Consider the following 18,949-nt stretch of genomic DNA (forward strand, 5'->3'; position numbering starts at 1 on the left):
GATTAAACTTTACGCAGTTTTGTCTGTGCATGTCAAAGAAACCACCCTGTAACTTCTCCTGTCTTCTGATGTGAAAAATAATATTCCCCTTTATTCACCAAGTTCAGTAAACATGCAGGAGTGAGTCTTTGTGGTTTTGGTGCACAACACATTTAATATATATTATGTTTCCCAAAATAAAATCCTTGCAAGTTTGTGGATTTGAGATAAACAAAGTGACAGTTCAAGACGTTTAATACACAGCACTATACACATATCCTGCATGTAAATACAGACATTTAACACTTACTTACTGTGCATTTGAGCAGAGTGGCATGAAGTATGGTTGCATTTATCGTTTGCATTTGAATAAAAATCATATACCAGCAGTGGTGGACTCCGGCTGTTTGAATGACAGGGGTGGAAAAATAAAAAAGGGCACCTGCTGCGTGACAGGCGGCCCCACCAGCACGCACAAAGCTGTTATACATCATGAAGGATCACACAGTCTTCATCCAGAACAAAAAACAACATTTATGTAACAGTAACTGAATATAATTGTACTGTATATAATGTTCTTGACTATGTTACTGATAAATGTGCACCAGACGCACAGTGATAATCTGAACTAAGGTTTTGTAAGTCTAGCCACCACAGTGAGAGGACGTACAGCCATACATCCTCTATCTTCGTCTCCAGACTTCCTCCGGTCAAACACAAGCCGCCTCCTTTTCCTGTTGAATCTATTTTCATTTCTCTCTCTGTAACCACAGGGGAGCTCAATACCAAAGCTACTCTTAAATTAAGTGAAAAAGTTCAAATCAAACTGTAAAGTCCTATGGGCATTTGTGCAAATTACTCTAAAATAAATCCCTTAGGAAAGGATTTTTACATTTTAACTTGACTTTAAAATTGAGGTTAACTCTGAATCAGCTAAGCAAGGTACCTGTTCAGTTAGCTAGCCTAACTGAACAGGTAGCCTACCTGTTCAGATACCTGGGGGGGAATGCAGGTGGGAGCTGCTGAATTCTCCCATGAATCCAATGAGGACGTGAAAGCAGCACATGTGGAAGTGAAAGTCTGGTTGAAGGTTTGGACGAGCCGTGACCAGGAGGCTCATCGTCATCGTTAATGTTGGACTTCTGTCACACTGTCATGATCTAAAAGAGCTGCACACGTTCGGACGTCAGGAGAGGATTTCTGTTTTATCTTTGCATTCAAGTCAAAGAAGAAAGAAAGATAGAAAGAATGAAAGAAACTTCCACTTCTGCTGTGAGTCGCTACTTTTGTCTGACGCCATTTTCAAGCTGCATTTTTCACTGTTGAGTTCATTTGTTAGAAATAAATTTAATCTGTTCCATAGCTGTACTCCATTATTTGTTATGCAGATTTTTTTTCATTGTAGTTCGACATGTCTGGATCTTAAAATTTAATGGCTCCCTTAGATCATACTTTCCCTCTCTTTCATGAAACAGTTTCTGTAAGTTACTCAGTAATAAATTGTTTCTAGCTTTGTACAAAAATTGTGCTTTTTGTAATTCTACAGTGTCATACAATTTTGTTATTTTAGACTTGATGAATAATGGATTGGTGTGTTCAAGATAACCGGCATTATGAATGATTCTGATGGCTCTTTTTTGCAGTGCAAATAGTGGCTCTAATGAAATTTTATATGTATTGCCCCATACCTCTGTGCAGTAATTTAAGTAAGGTAAGACTAGTGAACAGAACAGAGTGTGGAGTGATTTGGTATCTAAGAAGTGCCTTGCTTTGGCCATTACAGAAATGCTTCTAGATATTTTAGTGCAGATGTATTCAATGTGCGATTTCCAGCAAATTTTGTCATTTATTATCACCCCCAGAAATTTGATTTTGTGTACTCTTGCTATATCAACTCATTCTATCTGTACCTGTGCTTGATTATTTATATTTCTGTTACCAAATATCATAATTTTTGTCTTGCTCAGATTTAATGATAGCTTATTTTTGTCAAACCAAGATTTTATTTTGATGAATTCTCAAGTGATAATTTCCAGAAGTTGCTGTAAATTCTCACCTGAACCAAATATGTTTGTGTCATCAGCAAATAAAATGAATTTGAGTATTTGTGATATATTACATATGTCATTGATGTAGATGATGAATAATTTAGGGCCCAACACTGATCCCTGTGGAACACCACACACAATGTTCAAGCATCTAGACTGGTAGTCTCCCATTCTCACAAATTGCCTCCTGTTTTTTAAATAGCTTCTCACCCATTCTAGTGCCAGTTCCCTGATCCTATATTGTTCTAATTTACTAATTAATATTTCATGATTTATTGTATCAAATGCTTTTTTTAGATCAATGAATACCCCGACCGCATATTTCTTTTTATCTATGGCATTAGTGGTTTCTTCTATCAGTTCAATTAAAGCTTGTGATGTTGACCGGTTACTTCTGAATCCATATTGATTATCACTGAGTAAGCTATGCTTCTCTATGAAATTGTCTAACCTATTATTGAAAACATTTTCCAGAATTTTTGAGAACTGTGGGAAAAGAGAAACAGGCCTGTAATGTGTGCAATGGTGTTTGTCTCCAGTTTTGTACAGAGGACAACTTTAGCTATTTTCATATTATTGGGAAATTGACTGGTTTGTAATGATAAATTAAATATGTGCGTTAATGGTTTGGATATACCATGAATTACTCTTTTAACTACTTTCATATCTATTTCATCATAATCAGTGGATGTCTTGTTTATGCACTCATTAACAATATCTGCAATCTCCTTTTCTTCTACTGGCTTGAGAAACATTGTCATTGGATTTCTATTTATTAAATTATCATTTAATGTCCCTGGGTCTTGAATTTCCTCTGCTAGGTTTGGTCCAATATTTACAAAAAAATAATTAAATTTATTAACTACATCATCCATGTTATTTATAATTTTATCATTTTCTATAGAATACTGTGGATAATTAATCTGTCTAGATTTATTTCTAATTATACTGTTTAATATATTCCATATGCCCTTTATATTATGTTTATTATTATCTAGTAATTTAATATAATAATCTTTCTTACCATTTCTCATTATAGTAGTTAACTTATTTTTATAGTTCTTATATTTATCTTCTGCTTCCTTAGTTCTGTGTTTTATGAATTCTCTATACAGTGTATTTTTCTTTTTACATGCATTCTGTAGTCCCCTTGACATCCATTGATTATCTTTTTACTTTTGTCTTTTACAGTATTTTTTAATAGGACAATTTTTATCATACATTATTTTAAATACCCTTAGAAATTCATCATATGCTTTATCAGTATATCAAATCCCAATTATGCTTCAGTAACTCACTTTTCAGTGCATCCATGGATTCCTCTGTCCTAACCCTTCTGTACAATGGTATCTTGTCCTGTTTGTTTTTCATGTGGTTATCATTATAGACTGTAAAAACTGGAAGGTGGTCACTGATATCATTTACTAATAGTCCACTAACTGTATTGTTATCCATTTCATTTGTAAATATGTTATCAATTACAGTTGCACATTGAGATGTGATTCGGCTGGGTCTGGTAATTTTTGGATAAAGGCCAATGTTGTATAAAGTATTGATAAATTCATCAGTCATCTTATGTTTATTGGGATTTAACAAATCTATATTAATATCCCCGCCAATAAAAATGACTTTATGATTTGTAATTGTGAAGTGTTCCTCCATCCAGTTTTTAAATGCATCTATATTTGAACCTGGTGTTCTATATATACAACTTACAATGATGTTTTTCTTTTTTGCTCTACTTATCTCTATTGTTATACATTCAAGCACATTGTCGACCACAGTTGACATATTTTCACCTTATGATAATTCATATCCACATTCATAGCTACACCACCACCATTTTTATTTCTCCTATTCATACATATCAGCTCGTATCCTTCCAGTCCAAAATCCATGCCCCTTTCATTGTTAATCCATGTTTCCGATATTAGAATTATATTAAAAGGCTGTGTGAATTGGTTTAAATAGTCCTTTATGTTATTGAAGTTGGCATACAGGCTTCTACTATTGAAGTGAATTACTGAGATTTTGTTTTCAGTCTTGAAAGTACTGTTATACTGTTCATCTGTGTAATAGTGGCAGTCATTGCTGATGTCCAAGAAAAAGTTGTTTTCTGGATCAATATCATTTTCAATGTCCTGCGGCTTATATGTAGTGTATTTAAAGGTATTCAATTCAGGATGGTCACATTCGTCAATTCTTCTTAGTGAAGGTTCTGATTCAGAGTGTGTAGAAGTTGTGTCCAGTGTCATATGAAGTGTTATGGTTGAACATACCCGTTGTCCAGTATCTTACGGTTGTTTAGGCGTGCTGGTTCGTGGATGAACTATCAATTTGTCGTAGGTAGGCAATGTCCCCCCTCGCTCTGGCCGCTCTCAGCTCCGACATCAACTCTTTCCTTTTTCTTCTAACCTGTGAAGTCCTCGTTGATGAAGATTTTTGTTCCTCTGAGAGACTTTGCACGCTGTAATATGGCTTCTCTGTCCTTGTACCTGAGGAGTTTTACAACTACGGGCCTTGGTCTGTCATCATTCATTTGAAATGAAGAAGAAAAACAACAACAAAAAACATATTACAAATATACACTAAATATAAAATAGCAACAAAATAACTGACGTTTCCACAAAAATATGTTGAAACACACATTATTAATGTGCAGCTGCACTGAGTGCATTTAATACAGTTAATGCCTGTTGTCCATTTGGAAACTAGAACATCAACCCATATATCATCCCTTTGGTGTGTGTGTGCGTGTGTGTGTGTGTGTGTTTGCACCTCTTAGACTGACTTAAATCAGAAGATGAGTGACTGTGTGGAGGAAGAGGAGGGCAGAGCAGCGTCTGCAGTGTCCAGCTGTCTGTCCATGAAGAGTGACTGGTCCAAACATGTACCTCTAAACTTCAGTGCTGAACCTGGATCTTCAGACACAAAGTAAGACAACTGTTAGAGTGCACTGTGTGTGTTCACTGTTTTCTTGTGAAATCTGTTTGTGGTACATGGAGAAAGTAGACGTGACGCCAAAACTGATGCTTCAGATCATGAGCCACATCCGCTCTTTTAGCTGGACCCCCCCCCCCCCCCCCCCCCCCCCCCCTCACAAATTAAGGGTGCGACCAAATCATGAGCTGCTGTGAGCGACTGGGAAAGCTGGGAGCTCCAGTGCTGCCAGTGGAAAAGTTAGTCTGGAGCCCTGATTTACAAGAACTAATAACATGTTTCAAACTTTTGTGTTTCCAGAGGTTTCTGCCACAGAGCAGAGTCTGCAGTGTCCAGCTGTCTGTCCATGAAGAGTGACCGGTCTAAAGGACTACCTCTATTCTTCAGTGCTGAACCTGGAGCTTCAGACACAAAGTAAGACAGCTTTTAGAGTGTGAGCCTGATGGAATATGATGACATGAGATTATATAGCAGAACAAGTAGTGATGTTATCAAGAAAAGAGACTGCAAAGAGAGAAATGACTGCTCCCTGCTCTGCAATCCAGCTGTTCAACCAAAACCCATCTGGCTCTGTGCTATTTTCCACAAACTATGATGCTGTTTGATGTTTTGCACCAAAACACCTGAGAACATTTCCACTTGCATCTGCACTCACAAGTTCTTCACACACCTGTGTCTGAAGTTTACATTCACATTGACTGACAGATAAATCTGATCCTGTGCTGCTCAGACTGATGTGCATGTGATGCACCATGGCTCACGTCATACACTCATGCCCCTTTTCCACCAAAAAGCACCTGGTGCTAGTTTGGAGCTGGTGCTAGAGCCAGTGCTTAACTGGTGCCAACAAAGAACCGGTTTGCTTTTCCACCGGCCAACAGCCAAGCGGAGCCAAGTTAGAGCCACGTCATTCCGTCATCGCAAAACGTGATCACGTGGGTGTGCGAGACGCTCGCTTGGAATCACAACAACAAACATGGACGACCCACCGTAGCGATGCAAATACTGCTCGTGTGTTTACAAGCCTACATTGCGGTCCAGAGGCGAAAAACGCAATTATTGCCGTCTACCTGTCGTATTTGTGGTTGGAACGAACGGTGAGTATGTTTAGCTGTACGTTTATAGCAATTGCTGCTCCCGTTTAAGTCTGTAAGCCCGCCCAACAATGACGTGGTGAGTCGCGTCATCGGTTCTTTCTCTGGCTCCCGTTTAGCCCCTGCTCGCCGTTGGTGCTTGCTTGGAACCGAATTGGAACCAGTTTGGCCGGTGCTTGGGCAGTGGAAAACCAAAAAACTGGTGCTAAGTCAGGCACGAGCTCTTCCTCGCCCCCATCTTGGCCTCTTTGACCACATCTCCATCCTGCTGGCGGCAGCATACCGCCCCCTGCTGAGACGGATCAGGCCAACAAAGAAGACAATCACCGTGTGGCCCAGGGATGCAGCCTCTGTGCTCCAGGACTGTTTTCAGGTGAGGCATCAGCACTCAGAGAGGCGAGGAAAGGACTGACTGCAGGCATCGCGAGGGCTAAAGCCACATACGCCCAAAAAATCCAGGGTCACTTCACCACCAACGACCCCCGGCGCATGTGGAAGGGCATCAAGTGCATCACGGACTACAACATCAGGGACGCACAATGCCCAAGGGACCCCTTCTTGCCAGATGCACTTAACCACTTCTATGCCCACTTTGAGGACCCTGACACCCCCCCCAGCACCAGACTCATACCACCACCTGGCGACACGCCCCTCAGTGTGACCACTGCAGAAGTGAGGAAGACCCTCCAGGGTAGCAACCCCCGCAAAGCTGCAGGCCCCGACAACATCCCAGGGCGGGCACTGAGGGACTATACACACCAGCTGTCTGAGGTGCTGGCGGACATCTTTAACACCTCACTGTCACTGTCATCTGTCCCCACCTGCTTAAGGACTGCCACAATTGTCCCCGTCCCCAAGTGCTCCACAGTGACAGGTCTAAATGACTACCGACCCATAGCCCTAACCCTGGTAGTCATGAAGTGCTTTGAAAGGCTGGTCATGACCCACATCAAGGACTCCATCGACATCACTGTGGACCCCCATCAATATGCCTACAGGAAAAACCGCTCCACTGATGACGCCATCTCATCGGTGGTCCACACAGCCCTCACCCATCTGGAGAGCAGGAACTCCTACGCCCGTCTGCTCTTCCTGGATTTCTCCTCTGCCTTCAACACCATCATCCCTCAGACCCTGGTGCAGAAGCTCTCCTCCCTTGGACTGAGTCCCACACCGGGGAACTGGGTCCTGGACTTCCTGACCAACAGACCTCAGACTGTCAGGATCATAGCTACCTCTTGAAGCTCATCGAGAGAATGCCAAGAGTGTGCAAAGCAGTAATCAGAGCAAAGGGTGGCTATTTTGAAGAAACTAGAATATAAAACATGTTTTCAGTTATTTCACCTTTTTTTGTTAAGTACATAACTCCACGTGTTCATTCATAGTTTTGATTCCTTCAGTGAGAATCTACAATGTAAATAGTCATGAAAATAAAGAAAACGCATTGAATGAGAAGGTGTTTCCAAACTTTTGGCCTGTACTGTATATATGTACTGTTTATATTTATACAGGCTGTTTATATTTATTTATATTTATTAATATATACTGTTTATATTTATATAGGCTGTTTATATTTACTTATATACACTGTTTATAGTTTATACATACTGTTTATATTTACACATATTGTTTATAGTTATATATATTGTCTATAGTTTATACATACTGTTTATATTTATACAATACTGTTTATACTTATATATACTGTTTATACGTATATATTTTATATTTTATATTTACACTCCTTTTTCTTTACCTTGCTTTATTTATTTATTCAGGCTTATACCAGGACCTGAGTCCTAATTTCGTACCACTAACGTGTAAATGTGAGCTGGTATGACAATAAAGTTCCTTGAATCCTTGAATCTTATTGTTTTATTCAGCTGCTTTTGGAATGGATGTTTAATTCCTAATCCTATTTGCACTAAACCATTGTAAAGAGCTGAAGCTAGTGAAGCTATTGTTTTTTGTTTTGTTTTTCAATTTCAGCTCCTTTATTATTTATTTTCTATAGGGTGTTTTACTCCTAATTGCACTGACTGAACCAGGAGAGGTTTTGTTATATTTTTTACATGTTTGACCAAGCTTGTGAAGCTATTGTTTTATTTAAGATTGCTGTAATGGTGCACAGTTATTAAATAAATGAGTAATTCAGTACTTTTATATCTGTTTATTTGTTTAAAAAAAAATAAGAAAGAAATGTTTAAGTCAAGTCTGATGTTGCCTTGCACAAAAGAATGATCTCAGTCTTTTCTACACAATGAGACATACCGTTTGTTAGGTAATTCAGCGTTGTTTTTCTGTATCGGTATCAGATTGGTATCAGCCGATACTAAACCTCAGATATTGGTATCGGTATCAGAAGCGAAAAAAGTGGATCAGTGTGTCCCTACTTTGGGCCACAAACCCACATGTGTTCTTGTGGCCTGTTGTAAAATGGTGTATTTGTGCAGACTGGGGCCTAAACAGTCTTGGAGTTGCATCAGTTGGCTTTGACTGGAAAGCTGAGACTCTTGTGGGTTCAATGAGCCACATTTGATTCCTGTGTGATGATGTTGGCCCCCATATCTTAATTGCATTAATATTAGAATATTGCAATCCATGTAAATGTAGTCACAGAAAGTGACATAAGAGACCACATATGACATTTTATGAAAAATTTTAAGATTTCAGTTAAAACATAATGTTGTCTAAACATTAACAAACTGCTTTAATCTCCACAGGGACAGGAAGAGGAGTCAAGGTGATGTGAAGGAGCAGCTGTCCTGCTGTGCTTTGTGTCAGGAGGTCCTGAGGGATCCAGTCTCCACCAGCTGTGGACACTGGTTCTGCAGACAGTGCATCACCTCAGACTGGGACCAGTCTGATCCATCAGGATATCCTGCCTGTCCCCAGTGTGGAAAAAGATCCAGAACAAGACCTGGACCGCAGACACCCAGTCAAACCAGCCAAGTGGACGGCGGTCTGCAGGAATTTTTAGACGAGCATAAGATCAGTCTGAGGAGGAGATGTGAATTTGTGACAGAAGGAACTGCGGCAGCAGAAACTGGAACCTCCCTCAACAGGATCTACACTGAGCTCTACATCACACAGGGACGGAGTGAAGAGGTTAATACCCAACATGAGGTGTGGCAGCTGGAGACAACATCCAAGATGGAGACCCTCAGTGACACTCCAATCAAGTGCCAGGACATCTTTAAACCCTTACCTGGCCAAGACACACACATCAGAGTAGTTGTGACGCAGGGCGTTGCTGGCATTGGGAAAACCTTCTCAGTGCAGAAGTTCACTCTGGACTGGGCAGAGGGCTTGGAAAACCAACATGTCAGTCTTGTGGTTCTGCTTTCGTTCCGGGAGTTGAACTTGATCAAAGATGAGCGCTACAGTCTTCTCCAGCTGCTCCGTGTTTTCCATCCAACATTACAGACGGTCACAGCAGAGAAGCTCGCCGTCTGTAAAGTCGTGTTCATCTTTGACGGCCTGGATGAAAGCAGGCTTTTATTGGATTTCCAGAAGAAAGAGGTCGTGTCTGATGTCACACAGACATCATCAGTAGAAATGCTGTTGACAAACCTCATCAAGGGGAATCTGCTTCCCTCGGCTCTCCTCTGGATAACTTCCAGACCTGCGGCAGCCAATCAGATCCCTCCTACATGTGTCGACAGGGTAACAGAAGTTCGAGGGTTCATTGACCTCCAGAAGGAGGAGTACTTCAGGAGGAGATCCAGTGATGAGGAGCTGTGCAGCAGAATCATCTCACACATCAAGGCGTCCAGGAGCCTCCACATCATGTGCCACATCCCAGTCTTCTGCTGGATCACTGCTACAGTTCTGGAGCACATGTTGACTACAGACCAGAGAGGAGAGCTGCCCAAGAGCCTGACTGAGATGTACTCACACTTCCTGCTGGTTCAGACACAGAGGAATAAGCACAAGTACGATGAGAGTCATGACAGGAGTCAGCAGGAGCTGATGAAGACTGACAGGGACATTCTTCTGAAGCTGGGTAGGCTGGCGTTTGAACATCTGGAGAAAGGCAACCTGATGTTCTACCAAGAAGACCTGGAGGAGTGTGGTCTTGATATCACAGAGGCCTTGGTGTACTCAGGAGTGTGCACAGAGATCTTCAAAACCAAGTGTGTGCTCTTACAGAGAAAGGTCTACTGCTTTGTCCATCTGAGCATTCAGGAGTTTCTTGCTGCAGTCTACATCTTCCACTGCTACACCAACAGGAACACAGAGGTACTGGCCAGAGTCATGAGAACACACAAGAATAAAGGTGTTGACAATGAGCCATCGTTGGATATCTTCCTGAAGACAGTCATGTCTAAAGCCCTGCAGAGCAAAAATGGTCACCTGGACCTCTTTGTCCGTTTCCTTCATGGCCTCTCACTGGAGTCCAGCCAGAAGCTCTTAGGAGGCCTGCTGGGTCAGACAGAGAGCAGACCAGAAGACATCCAGAGAGTCATCAAAAATCTGAAGGAGAGGAACACCTACAGTGCCTCAGCTGACAGAAGCATCAACATCTTCCACTGTTTGATGGAGATGAACGACCTCTCAGTACATCAGGACATCCACGAGTTCCTAAAGTCAGAGGACAGATCAGAGAAGAAACTCTCTGTGATCCACTGCTCAGCTCTGGCCTACATGCTGCAGATGTCAGAGGAGGTTCTGGATGAGTTGGACCTAAAGGTGTACAGAACATCAGTGGAGGGACGACGGAGACTGATCCCAGCTGTGAGGAACTGCAGGAAGGCTCGGTGAGTCCTGATGTGAAATCAACATTATACAGTGTAGAGCTGCTTCCATACCTGACACCGTCAGAAATACGATAAAGATATGTAGTTCTCTAAATATTCAGGATAAAGGATTGATTCTGTCAGAAAAAATGTACTTCAGGCAGTCTAGGGTAAAAAGGAGGCAACATGATGGTGATGCCCATAGCAGCTCACAGCTACAATACTTAAAAATCAGAAGCAAGTTTTTGCTGTGTAATTGAACTTGAGCATCACGTTTTGCCCCTTATCCAAGTGGCTTCATCAGTTCACGCTGAACAATTATGTTACTGCTAGGCAACAATGGAAAAATAAACATGACTTGTAACAAATAATCTGGAATGAACTACTCACTCAGACGCACTCAGGAACAAAGAACAGAGGGATCCTCCTCACCTGAAGAGCAGAGAGTGAAGGAGCTCAGGAGACTTAATACACCTGTGTGAGCTCCTGTCTTCAATTAACACACCTGTGACTGATAAACAACCGAGTTGCTAAGCAGTCATTAGTAATATGGATATGATGAGTGAGCAGGCTGAAGCCAGTAACAGAGCAGCAAGGAGCATCTAATAAGTTGAGAAAACTGCATCCCTTTACGGTAATGCAGCCATTAAAACAGGAGAGGACAACACTGATGCCATAAGATATTAGCTACCATATCCCAAATCCCACATGATATCTGATCTCATATTACACTATCCATATTATATCAATATATTGATGGGCCCACCTCTACTGCCATCACCTGGTCAATCTGTTGAAATGCTAATAACTTTGGCCCTGATTGGTCAAGACACTGGGTGCAGGTGTCATGTGATGCAGAAACTCTTGTTCTACAGTTTTACTATGAGAAGATGGTAGACTGAAGGCATCTGAGGACTTTTCACTGAGCCATTCATTTGTTATTTATGGACGTACCTATGGCTGTTTTCACATCTACCGTATTTAGCATTGAATTTGAATTATTTTGGACCTTTCATCATTTCTTGCATTCATTGTCTGTTTATTTGTGTTTTTAATATTTTAAAGTCTTTTCATTTCAGGTGTTATCTTTATCTTTTCATTTACTCTGATGGTTTTGTAAAGCACTTTGGAACTTTGCTATAAAGGTGTAATATAAATATAAATTTGTGTTGTCAGTATTATTATTAATATAATTGTTATAATAATGGTCTGTTCTGCCTTTTTGAATATTTTGAAAAATCTCTGACTGATAAATATCCAAAACACTGGAAATTATAGCTCCATATTTTATTCTTTATTCAGATTGAGTGGCTGCAGGTTGACAGAGAGCTGCTGTGCTTATCTGGCCTCGGCTCTGAAGTCCAACCCCCATCTGACAGAGCTGGACCTGAGTGAGAACCAGCTGAAGGATTCAGGAGTGGAGCTGCTGTCTGTTGGACTGGAGAGTCCAAACTGCAGACTGAAGACTCTCAGGTCAGACTGCACTTTTTAATGATGTAATATTCTGTTAGCTGAACAGGAGTTTTGCAGGCTTACATCTCAATTTGTTGTCAAACTGTATTTTCACACAATCCTTGTGTGTTGAAATGAAAAACTGTGAACTTCAGTGATGATATTGTACATTATTTCAACATGCAGGGGTCCAAATGGCCTCCGTCTGTGGGAATCTGATATTTATTGTGGTAATTAATGAACACAGTCGACTGTCACTGAATTTGAATTATTTTGGACCTTTCATCATTTCTTGCTTTCATTGTCTGTTTATTTGTGTTTTTAATATTTTAAAGTCTTTTCATTTCAGGTGTTATCTTTATCTTTTCATTTACTCTGATGGTTTTGTAAAGCACTTTGGAACTTTGCTATAGAGATGTAATATAAATATGAATTAGTATTCAGTATTATTATTAATATAATTGTTTTAATAATTATTTCATTGGTTTGTCCTTCCTTTCTGAATTTTTTTGAAAAATCTCTGACTGATAAATATCCAAAACACTGGAAATTATAGCTACATATTTTATTCTTCATTCAGAATGAGGCGCTGCAGGTTGTCAGAGAGCAGCTGTGCTTCTCTGGCCTCGGCTCTGAAGTCCAGCCCCCATCTGACAAAGCTGGACCTGAGTGAGAACCAGCTGCAGGATGCAGGAGTGGAGCTGCTGTCTGCTGGACTGGAGAGTCCAAACTGCAGACTGAAGACTCTCAGGTCAGACTGCACTTTTTAATGATGAGATAAATATATGGATATTGTTTGAATCATATAGTTGCACTAAATGTCTATAAGGCTGGTATTGTTGTGAAGTATATGTTGTGCTTTTTTAAAGTCGGGGCTGCTGGTTATTTCTGTATCATGGATGCATGCATGCTTTGTGAGGTTTGACAAGTAACTAACAACCATCTCATGTGTCGAGAGAGAGAGAGAGAGAGAGAGAGAGAGAGAGAGAGAGAGAGAGAGAGAGAGAGAGAGAGAGACCTTATTCTTAATTTAGATTTGAGTGTTTTTGTGTGTTTGAAACACGGTTTCTGTTAAGAGCCACATGACTTCTATCAAAAAGAGCTGGGGCCTCATGTACAAAGACTTGTATGGATTTCCTACTGAAAAATGGCATATGCTTAAATCCAGAAAACATCGTACGCACAAAAACATCCAGATGTATCAATCTGTGCGTACACATGAATCCAAGCACATTTCCTTTGAACATCCAAATCAACGTGGAATTGATCGCACATGTTGGAGTACCGGACTCCTCCCTGTCCACGCTTCCATTTAAATATGCAAATCATATTTAAATGAGCCCGGCACCTGAGATTCCCCTCTGCATGATCAGAAAACTGCAACCCTTAACATGAATAAGACGGGAAAAAGAGAAATTTCACGGAATGTGAATTAGAGACGTTCCTCACTGAAGTGGAGGTGCACAAAAATGTCCTGTTTGGCACGCTGTCCAACACGAAACGCAAGAGTGAGCGGGAGAGTGTGTGTGGGGCTGTCGATGCTGTGGGGTCGGAGAGGCGCACACACGCTGAATTAAATGCATTGGTGAATAAGTGAATTCTGTGTCCCTGCCTCTTTTATATGGTTGAAATCAAATGTTGCCGGGCCGAATGGCCTCCCGGATAAGATGTGCATTCATTAATTGCTTTTTAATTTTATACACCACTTACACGGATCACACACTATTGTTGTAAATGAATGCAGAAGTGCGCCGGGGAAAAGGTGAGGCTGATTAAGACATTTAACACTTCATGCACAGGTTTATTGACATGAGAGCTTTACATACAGAGACAATCAGGGGCTGGTCAGAAAGCTCTGAAAGTGAAGTTTAACCAGCGAAAAACAGCTTCACTAACTTGAACCACAGACTGGTACTGATGCTGTGAAGACAGGATCATATTTGGGGGCGCACATGCTCAATGCGCATGAAGGGGATTAATATTAGGACATTTAAACGAATAAATTATTTACTCACCAAGAAAAACCGGCAATGTCTTCTAATACTGCTAAAGCAGCCATTGTTAACGGTATTTTCATCACTTTGCGCATGCTTTTATATCCACTAATCTAATTCCAGACATGTGGGTGTGTTAATTGTTCATCAGTTTTAATTGTTCGTGTGTCTGGGACTAATTGTCTTCACATTATCAACAGTTTCCCAGCTTCCCAGCTGTTTAGTATTTTCACCTTTTTACAAAATGAATACCTGTATCAGTGTGAGCAGGCTGCTAGAAAACATGGCAAATCCATAATAATAAGTAGATACTGAAGTAGAAAAAGCTCTCAGAGCGCAAGGAGCCAGTTCACTGAGGAGTGATTCTTCAAATCTGGAATTATGGAAATGGAATGGCTGACAGGAAGTTTGAATCCCCTTTAACCGGTGTTGACTCTGTTATGCAGTGCTCTGGTTGGAGGGAAATGTTGAGCCCATGCTTGCATGAAGATACAGCACAAGACTCATTCCATTCCTAACAGACAGGAAGTGGTTTGAGCTTCACCTGTCAGGCTGCTGCTCTTCAGTGACAAGCAGCCAGTCAGACGCAGATCTGTGAGGGAGGCCTGCCACAGATCTGCACTCTTCCTGTCTTAGAGTTGTATTTTTTATTCTTCATTCAGACTGAGTGACTGCAGCTTGACAGAGAGCTGCTGTGCTTCTCTGGCCTCGGCCCTGAAGTCCAACCTCCATCTGACAGAGCTGGACCTCAGTGAGAACTGTCTGCTGGATTCAGGAGTGGAGCTGCTGTCTGCTGGACTGGAGAGTCCAAACTGCAGCCTGAGGACTCTCAGGTCAGTAGAGGGGTGGAGTCAGTCCTCTGAGGTCAGTAGAGGGGTGGAGTCAGTCCTCTCAGGTCAGTAGAGGGGTGGAGTCAGTCCTAGAGGGGTGGAGTCAGTCCAGGCGGAGCAGCTTGGTTGCTTGGTTCTTGTGCTGGACACAGTCAGTGCAGGCAGCATTTCCTGGGAAATGTCCAAAGTGCTCAGTGGCCTCAGGACTGGACAGAAAGACAGAGAGAGATCAGCCAATCAGATCAGCCACAGTGTGTTGGGATCATGTGCTTGAGTTGACCTGCAGATGATGATGATGAAAATGAAGAGGATGATGGTTTTGTGTTCATCCCTACAGGCTGGAACATGTAAAAGACTGGATTCCAGCTGACAGCCTGAGAGGATGTGAGTACTGAGACAGTATAGCAAGCACACACGCACACACACACACACACACACACACACAAAGTACAAATACAAACAAGGCTTTACAGAAAATGTGAGCGAGCTGACATGACAGAGAAACCTGGGCGCCCTGGTAGCTCACGTGCTGCAGAGCTCCAGCTTGTCCAGGCTGAGTCGTGGGTTTGAATCCCACCTCAGGCCCTTTGCTGCAGGGCGGCCCGTCTCTCTCCCTGGCCTTTCCTGTCTCTCTCTGCTGTGTCCAATCCAAGCTACAATGACAAAAAACAACTTTAAAATTACAGAGAAAAGTTTTCCTCTGTGTCCATTTATCTCATACATAAGCCTGGTATTTTTTTTTGTTTCTTTATTAATGAAAGAAAGGTGAACAAGTTGAGTGCAGATAGTGACAACATTAGAAAACATATTAGGAGAAGACAGGACTGTACAAATGTGGAAAGAAAGAACCAGACAGTCACTCAAACAAAACAACACAGAAAAAAAGAATTAAGAAAGCAAATCAATTGTAGTTTACTTTTTGTGTGTGTGTGTGTGTGTGTGTGTGTGTGTGTAAGGGGGGGGTGTATGCTGAGGGTAGGGGGCAGGCAAGGACAGAGAGGGGTAGAGAAAAAGAGAGGGAGATATAAGAAAAAACCTGAAGGAGAAAAAGGAGAAAATTTGTCATTTGTTTAATTGTTGATATGTATTTGTTTATCTCTGGTTTTTTGGGTGGATATGAAATCTGCCTTACAAACTCAACAAAAAATGAGCATTAAAAACAATAAACTAAAAAGCAAATCCTCTTTAAAAATGAAGTCAAACCAAACTCAAATTGAAAACACAAAGTGTAAAATGACATCAGTTTTTATTTTTAATGAAAAATGCAAAACTATAATAACCTTATAAGAGCCAAGAGAGTGTGAGTGGATGATGCTTTCTGAGGTGTGTTGTGTGTCTTCTCCCCATCAGATGCCTGTGATCTCACACTGGATCCAAACACAGCGAGCAGATACCTCCGTCTGTCTGAGGACAACAGGAAGGTGACGACGGTGAGAGAGGAGCAGTCGTATCCTGATCACCCAGACAGATTTAAACAGTCTCAGGTTCTGTGTAGAGAAGCTCTGACTGGACGATGTTACTGGGAGGTCCAGTGGAGTGGAGACGTTGAAATAGCAGTGACTTACAGAGGAATCAGAAGAAGCGGTGATGACTCTTGGCTTGGAGACAATAAACAGTCCTGGAGTCTGTGGTGCCGTGATGACAGCTACTATGTCAGACACAACCGTAAGCTCACCTTCATCTCTGTCCGTCCCAGTGGATCTGACAGAGTAGCAGTGTATCTGGACTGCTCTGCTGGGACTCTGTCCTTCTACAGAGTCTCTTCTGACAGACTGAGACTCCTGCACACCTTCAGCTCCACCGTCACTGAGCTGCTCCACCCTGGGTTTCGTTTGTGGCGTTCTTATTCTTCTAGTGAGGTTGAGCTGCCAGTTTCTCAGAAACAAACTCTGACCTGAAAGTGTTCAGAACATGTTTGGCTGATTTGTGGTTTTTGTTTTTTTGTTTTTTTATTGTATCAGGCATCTTGGTGGATAATTGTTAATTGCTTTATTGGAGAGGCACATAAATATAATAAGTTACTATAATGTTTGTATATTCAAATCTTAATGTTGTGCAAAAGTGTCATTTAAACCTCTTCCTCCACTGATTGCTTTTTTTTTGTATTTCTAGTCAATAAACACAGACGTGAGAATGACAGCACATTGCACACCGGAGAGCTGTGACTTGAACCTGTTGATCTCCAAGTCACATTAAGATGTTTAACGGTCTATAGCTGATGTTTTACTTTCAACAGATTTGTATTTCATTTTGAACAGTGCACATTATATGCACATTGTATGTTGGTCATGCACATTTAACCCGTTTTGATTTGCAGTCTAATCAAATGTCTGAGGCAAGATTGTTGTGGGTGTGTTTTAAGTAAAAAGGTTTGTCGGGTGTGTTATGCTGCTTTGGGAGGGGAAACTTTATAGCTAACAGTTAGCTTCTGAAAAACCTCTCAGACTCTGAGCGGGGCTTTTTGTTGGCCCACAACACAGGAGCTCACTTTCAGAGATGAGTAGTCTTCTTTGTCTCACATATTAGTTAATAAGTCAATAATCTCATTTATCCCCTGCAGTACTCCCTTATTGTATTTTCCTCATTGATGAAGTTCATTTACCTTTAGATTTTCACATCCATTTGCATTTGAATGTTTTTGTGAATTGTTTAAATAAATGGCCAATGTTGTAAGACCATCACTTGTACGAGTCATTTCTACGCTAGCGATTTTCAGGGGTTTTATTTTGAAATTTCTCATTTCAAACAGTTAGTTTCTAACAGTGTTGAACTGTAAAGGGCACATTCTATAGTACTTTGATTTTACAGTAATAATCTGTTAATGGAGATTACAGTAGGGACACCAAGATAACAGTATTACACTGTAAAACTATACTACATACAGCACAGTACTGTAATATATTTACAGCAATAAACTTGTTTTAGATTACAGTAAGTATACTGTAAAATAACAGTATAATACTGGTGACTGTAGATGCCACGATTTGACTGTGATTTTACAGGGAAATTGCTCACAGTGCACAGCTGCTGTGAAAACTGAACTTGTTGTTAAACAGTGACATTGAGCTGATACATCGGCTGAGTAAACTGGAGTTAAGTGTGGATCAGTGGTGGACAGAGTACTACAAAAAACTACTCAAGTACAAGTACTGTCACTCTGCTGATTATTTTATTTTATTTCATTTATTTTATTTCTCACTGGTTATTTTATTTTATTTTAATTTATTTTGTTTCTTACTGGTTATTTATTATTTCTCAAAGTTTTTTGTTATTTCTCACTGTTATCTTTTGTTTTAATTTATTTTATGTTATGTTATTTCATTTGTTTTACTTTATTTCTCACTGTTTTTTATTTTAATTTATTTTATGTTATTTATTTAATTTGATTTATTGTATTTCTCACTGGTTATTTTAATTTATTTTGAGTGATGTTATTTATTTATTTTTTATTTAACACCAGTTATCTTTTATTTAAATTGATTTTGTTTTATGTTATTTAGTTTATTTTATTTTATTTCTCACCAGTTATTTTATGTTATGTTATTTCTCACTGGTTATTTTATGTTATGTTATTTCTCACTGGTTATTTTATGTTATGTTATTTCTCACTGGTTATTTTATTTTGTTTTAATTTATTTTATTTTATGTTATTTAATTTGTTTTAATTCATGTCTTCCTGTCAGACTGGAGCCTTTTGTCCAGCCTGAGCAGCCGTGTGTGCTGCTGGCTGTGTTCTGCTTTGACTTGCTGGGCTGTGATGTCATGGCTTGGACATTCTGTCAGCTGTGTGACGTCACAGCAGACACAAACACACTCCATCACACAGTTGAGCTCACTCAGATCAAACCGTGAACACGGAGACACGCTGACAGA

General features: G+C 40.5%; 1 protein-coding gene across 1 annotated transcript; it reads left to right on the forward strand.

The window, feature by feature from the left end:
* Positions 1-6,132: 6,132 nt before the first annotated feature.
* Positions 6,133-18,928, forward strand: LOC115378244 (protein NLRC3-like). Its single transcript, XM_030078433.1, has 9 exons — positions 6,133-6,140; positions 6,340-7,279; positions 8,785-8,798; positions 9,034-10,821; positions 12,103-12,273; positions 14,909-15,034; positions 15,803-15,806; positions 16,435-16,964; positions 18,760-18,928. The coding sequence occupies exons 1-9, from the start codon at positions 6,133-6,135 to the stop codon at positions 18,926-18,928; spliced, it is 3,750 nt and encodes a 1,249-aa protein (XP_029934293.1).
* The last annotated feature ends 21 nt before the right edge of the window (positions 18,929-18,949 follow it).

The sequence above is a fragment of the Myripristis murdjan genome, chromosome 19, assembly GCF_902150065.1.
Source record: "Myripristis murdjan chromosome 19, fMyrMur1.1, whole genome shotgun sequence".
NCBI classification, from domain to species: Eukaryota; Metazoa; Chordata; class Actinopteri; order Holocentriformes; family Holocentridae; genus Myripristis; species Myripristis murdjan.

What these genes read in the sequence shown, in the direction of transcription:
- LOC115378244 (XM_030078433.1), top strand. An exon ending in TGCAGACTGAAGACTCTCAG is followed by an intron (nt 12,274 to 14,908) that starts GTCAGACTGCAC and finishes TTCTTCATTCAG; the next exon opens with ACTGAGTGACTGCAGCTTGA. An exon ending in CCAGTTTCTCAGAAACAAAC is followed by an intron (nt 16,965 to 18,759) that starts TCTGACCTGAAA and finishes TCTTCCTGTCAG; the next exon opens with ACTGGAGCCTTTTGTCCAGC.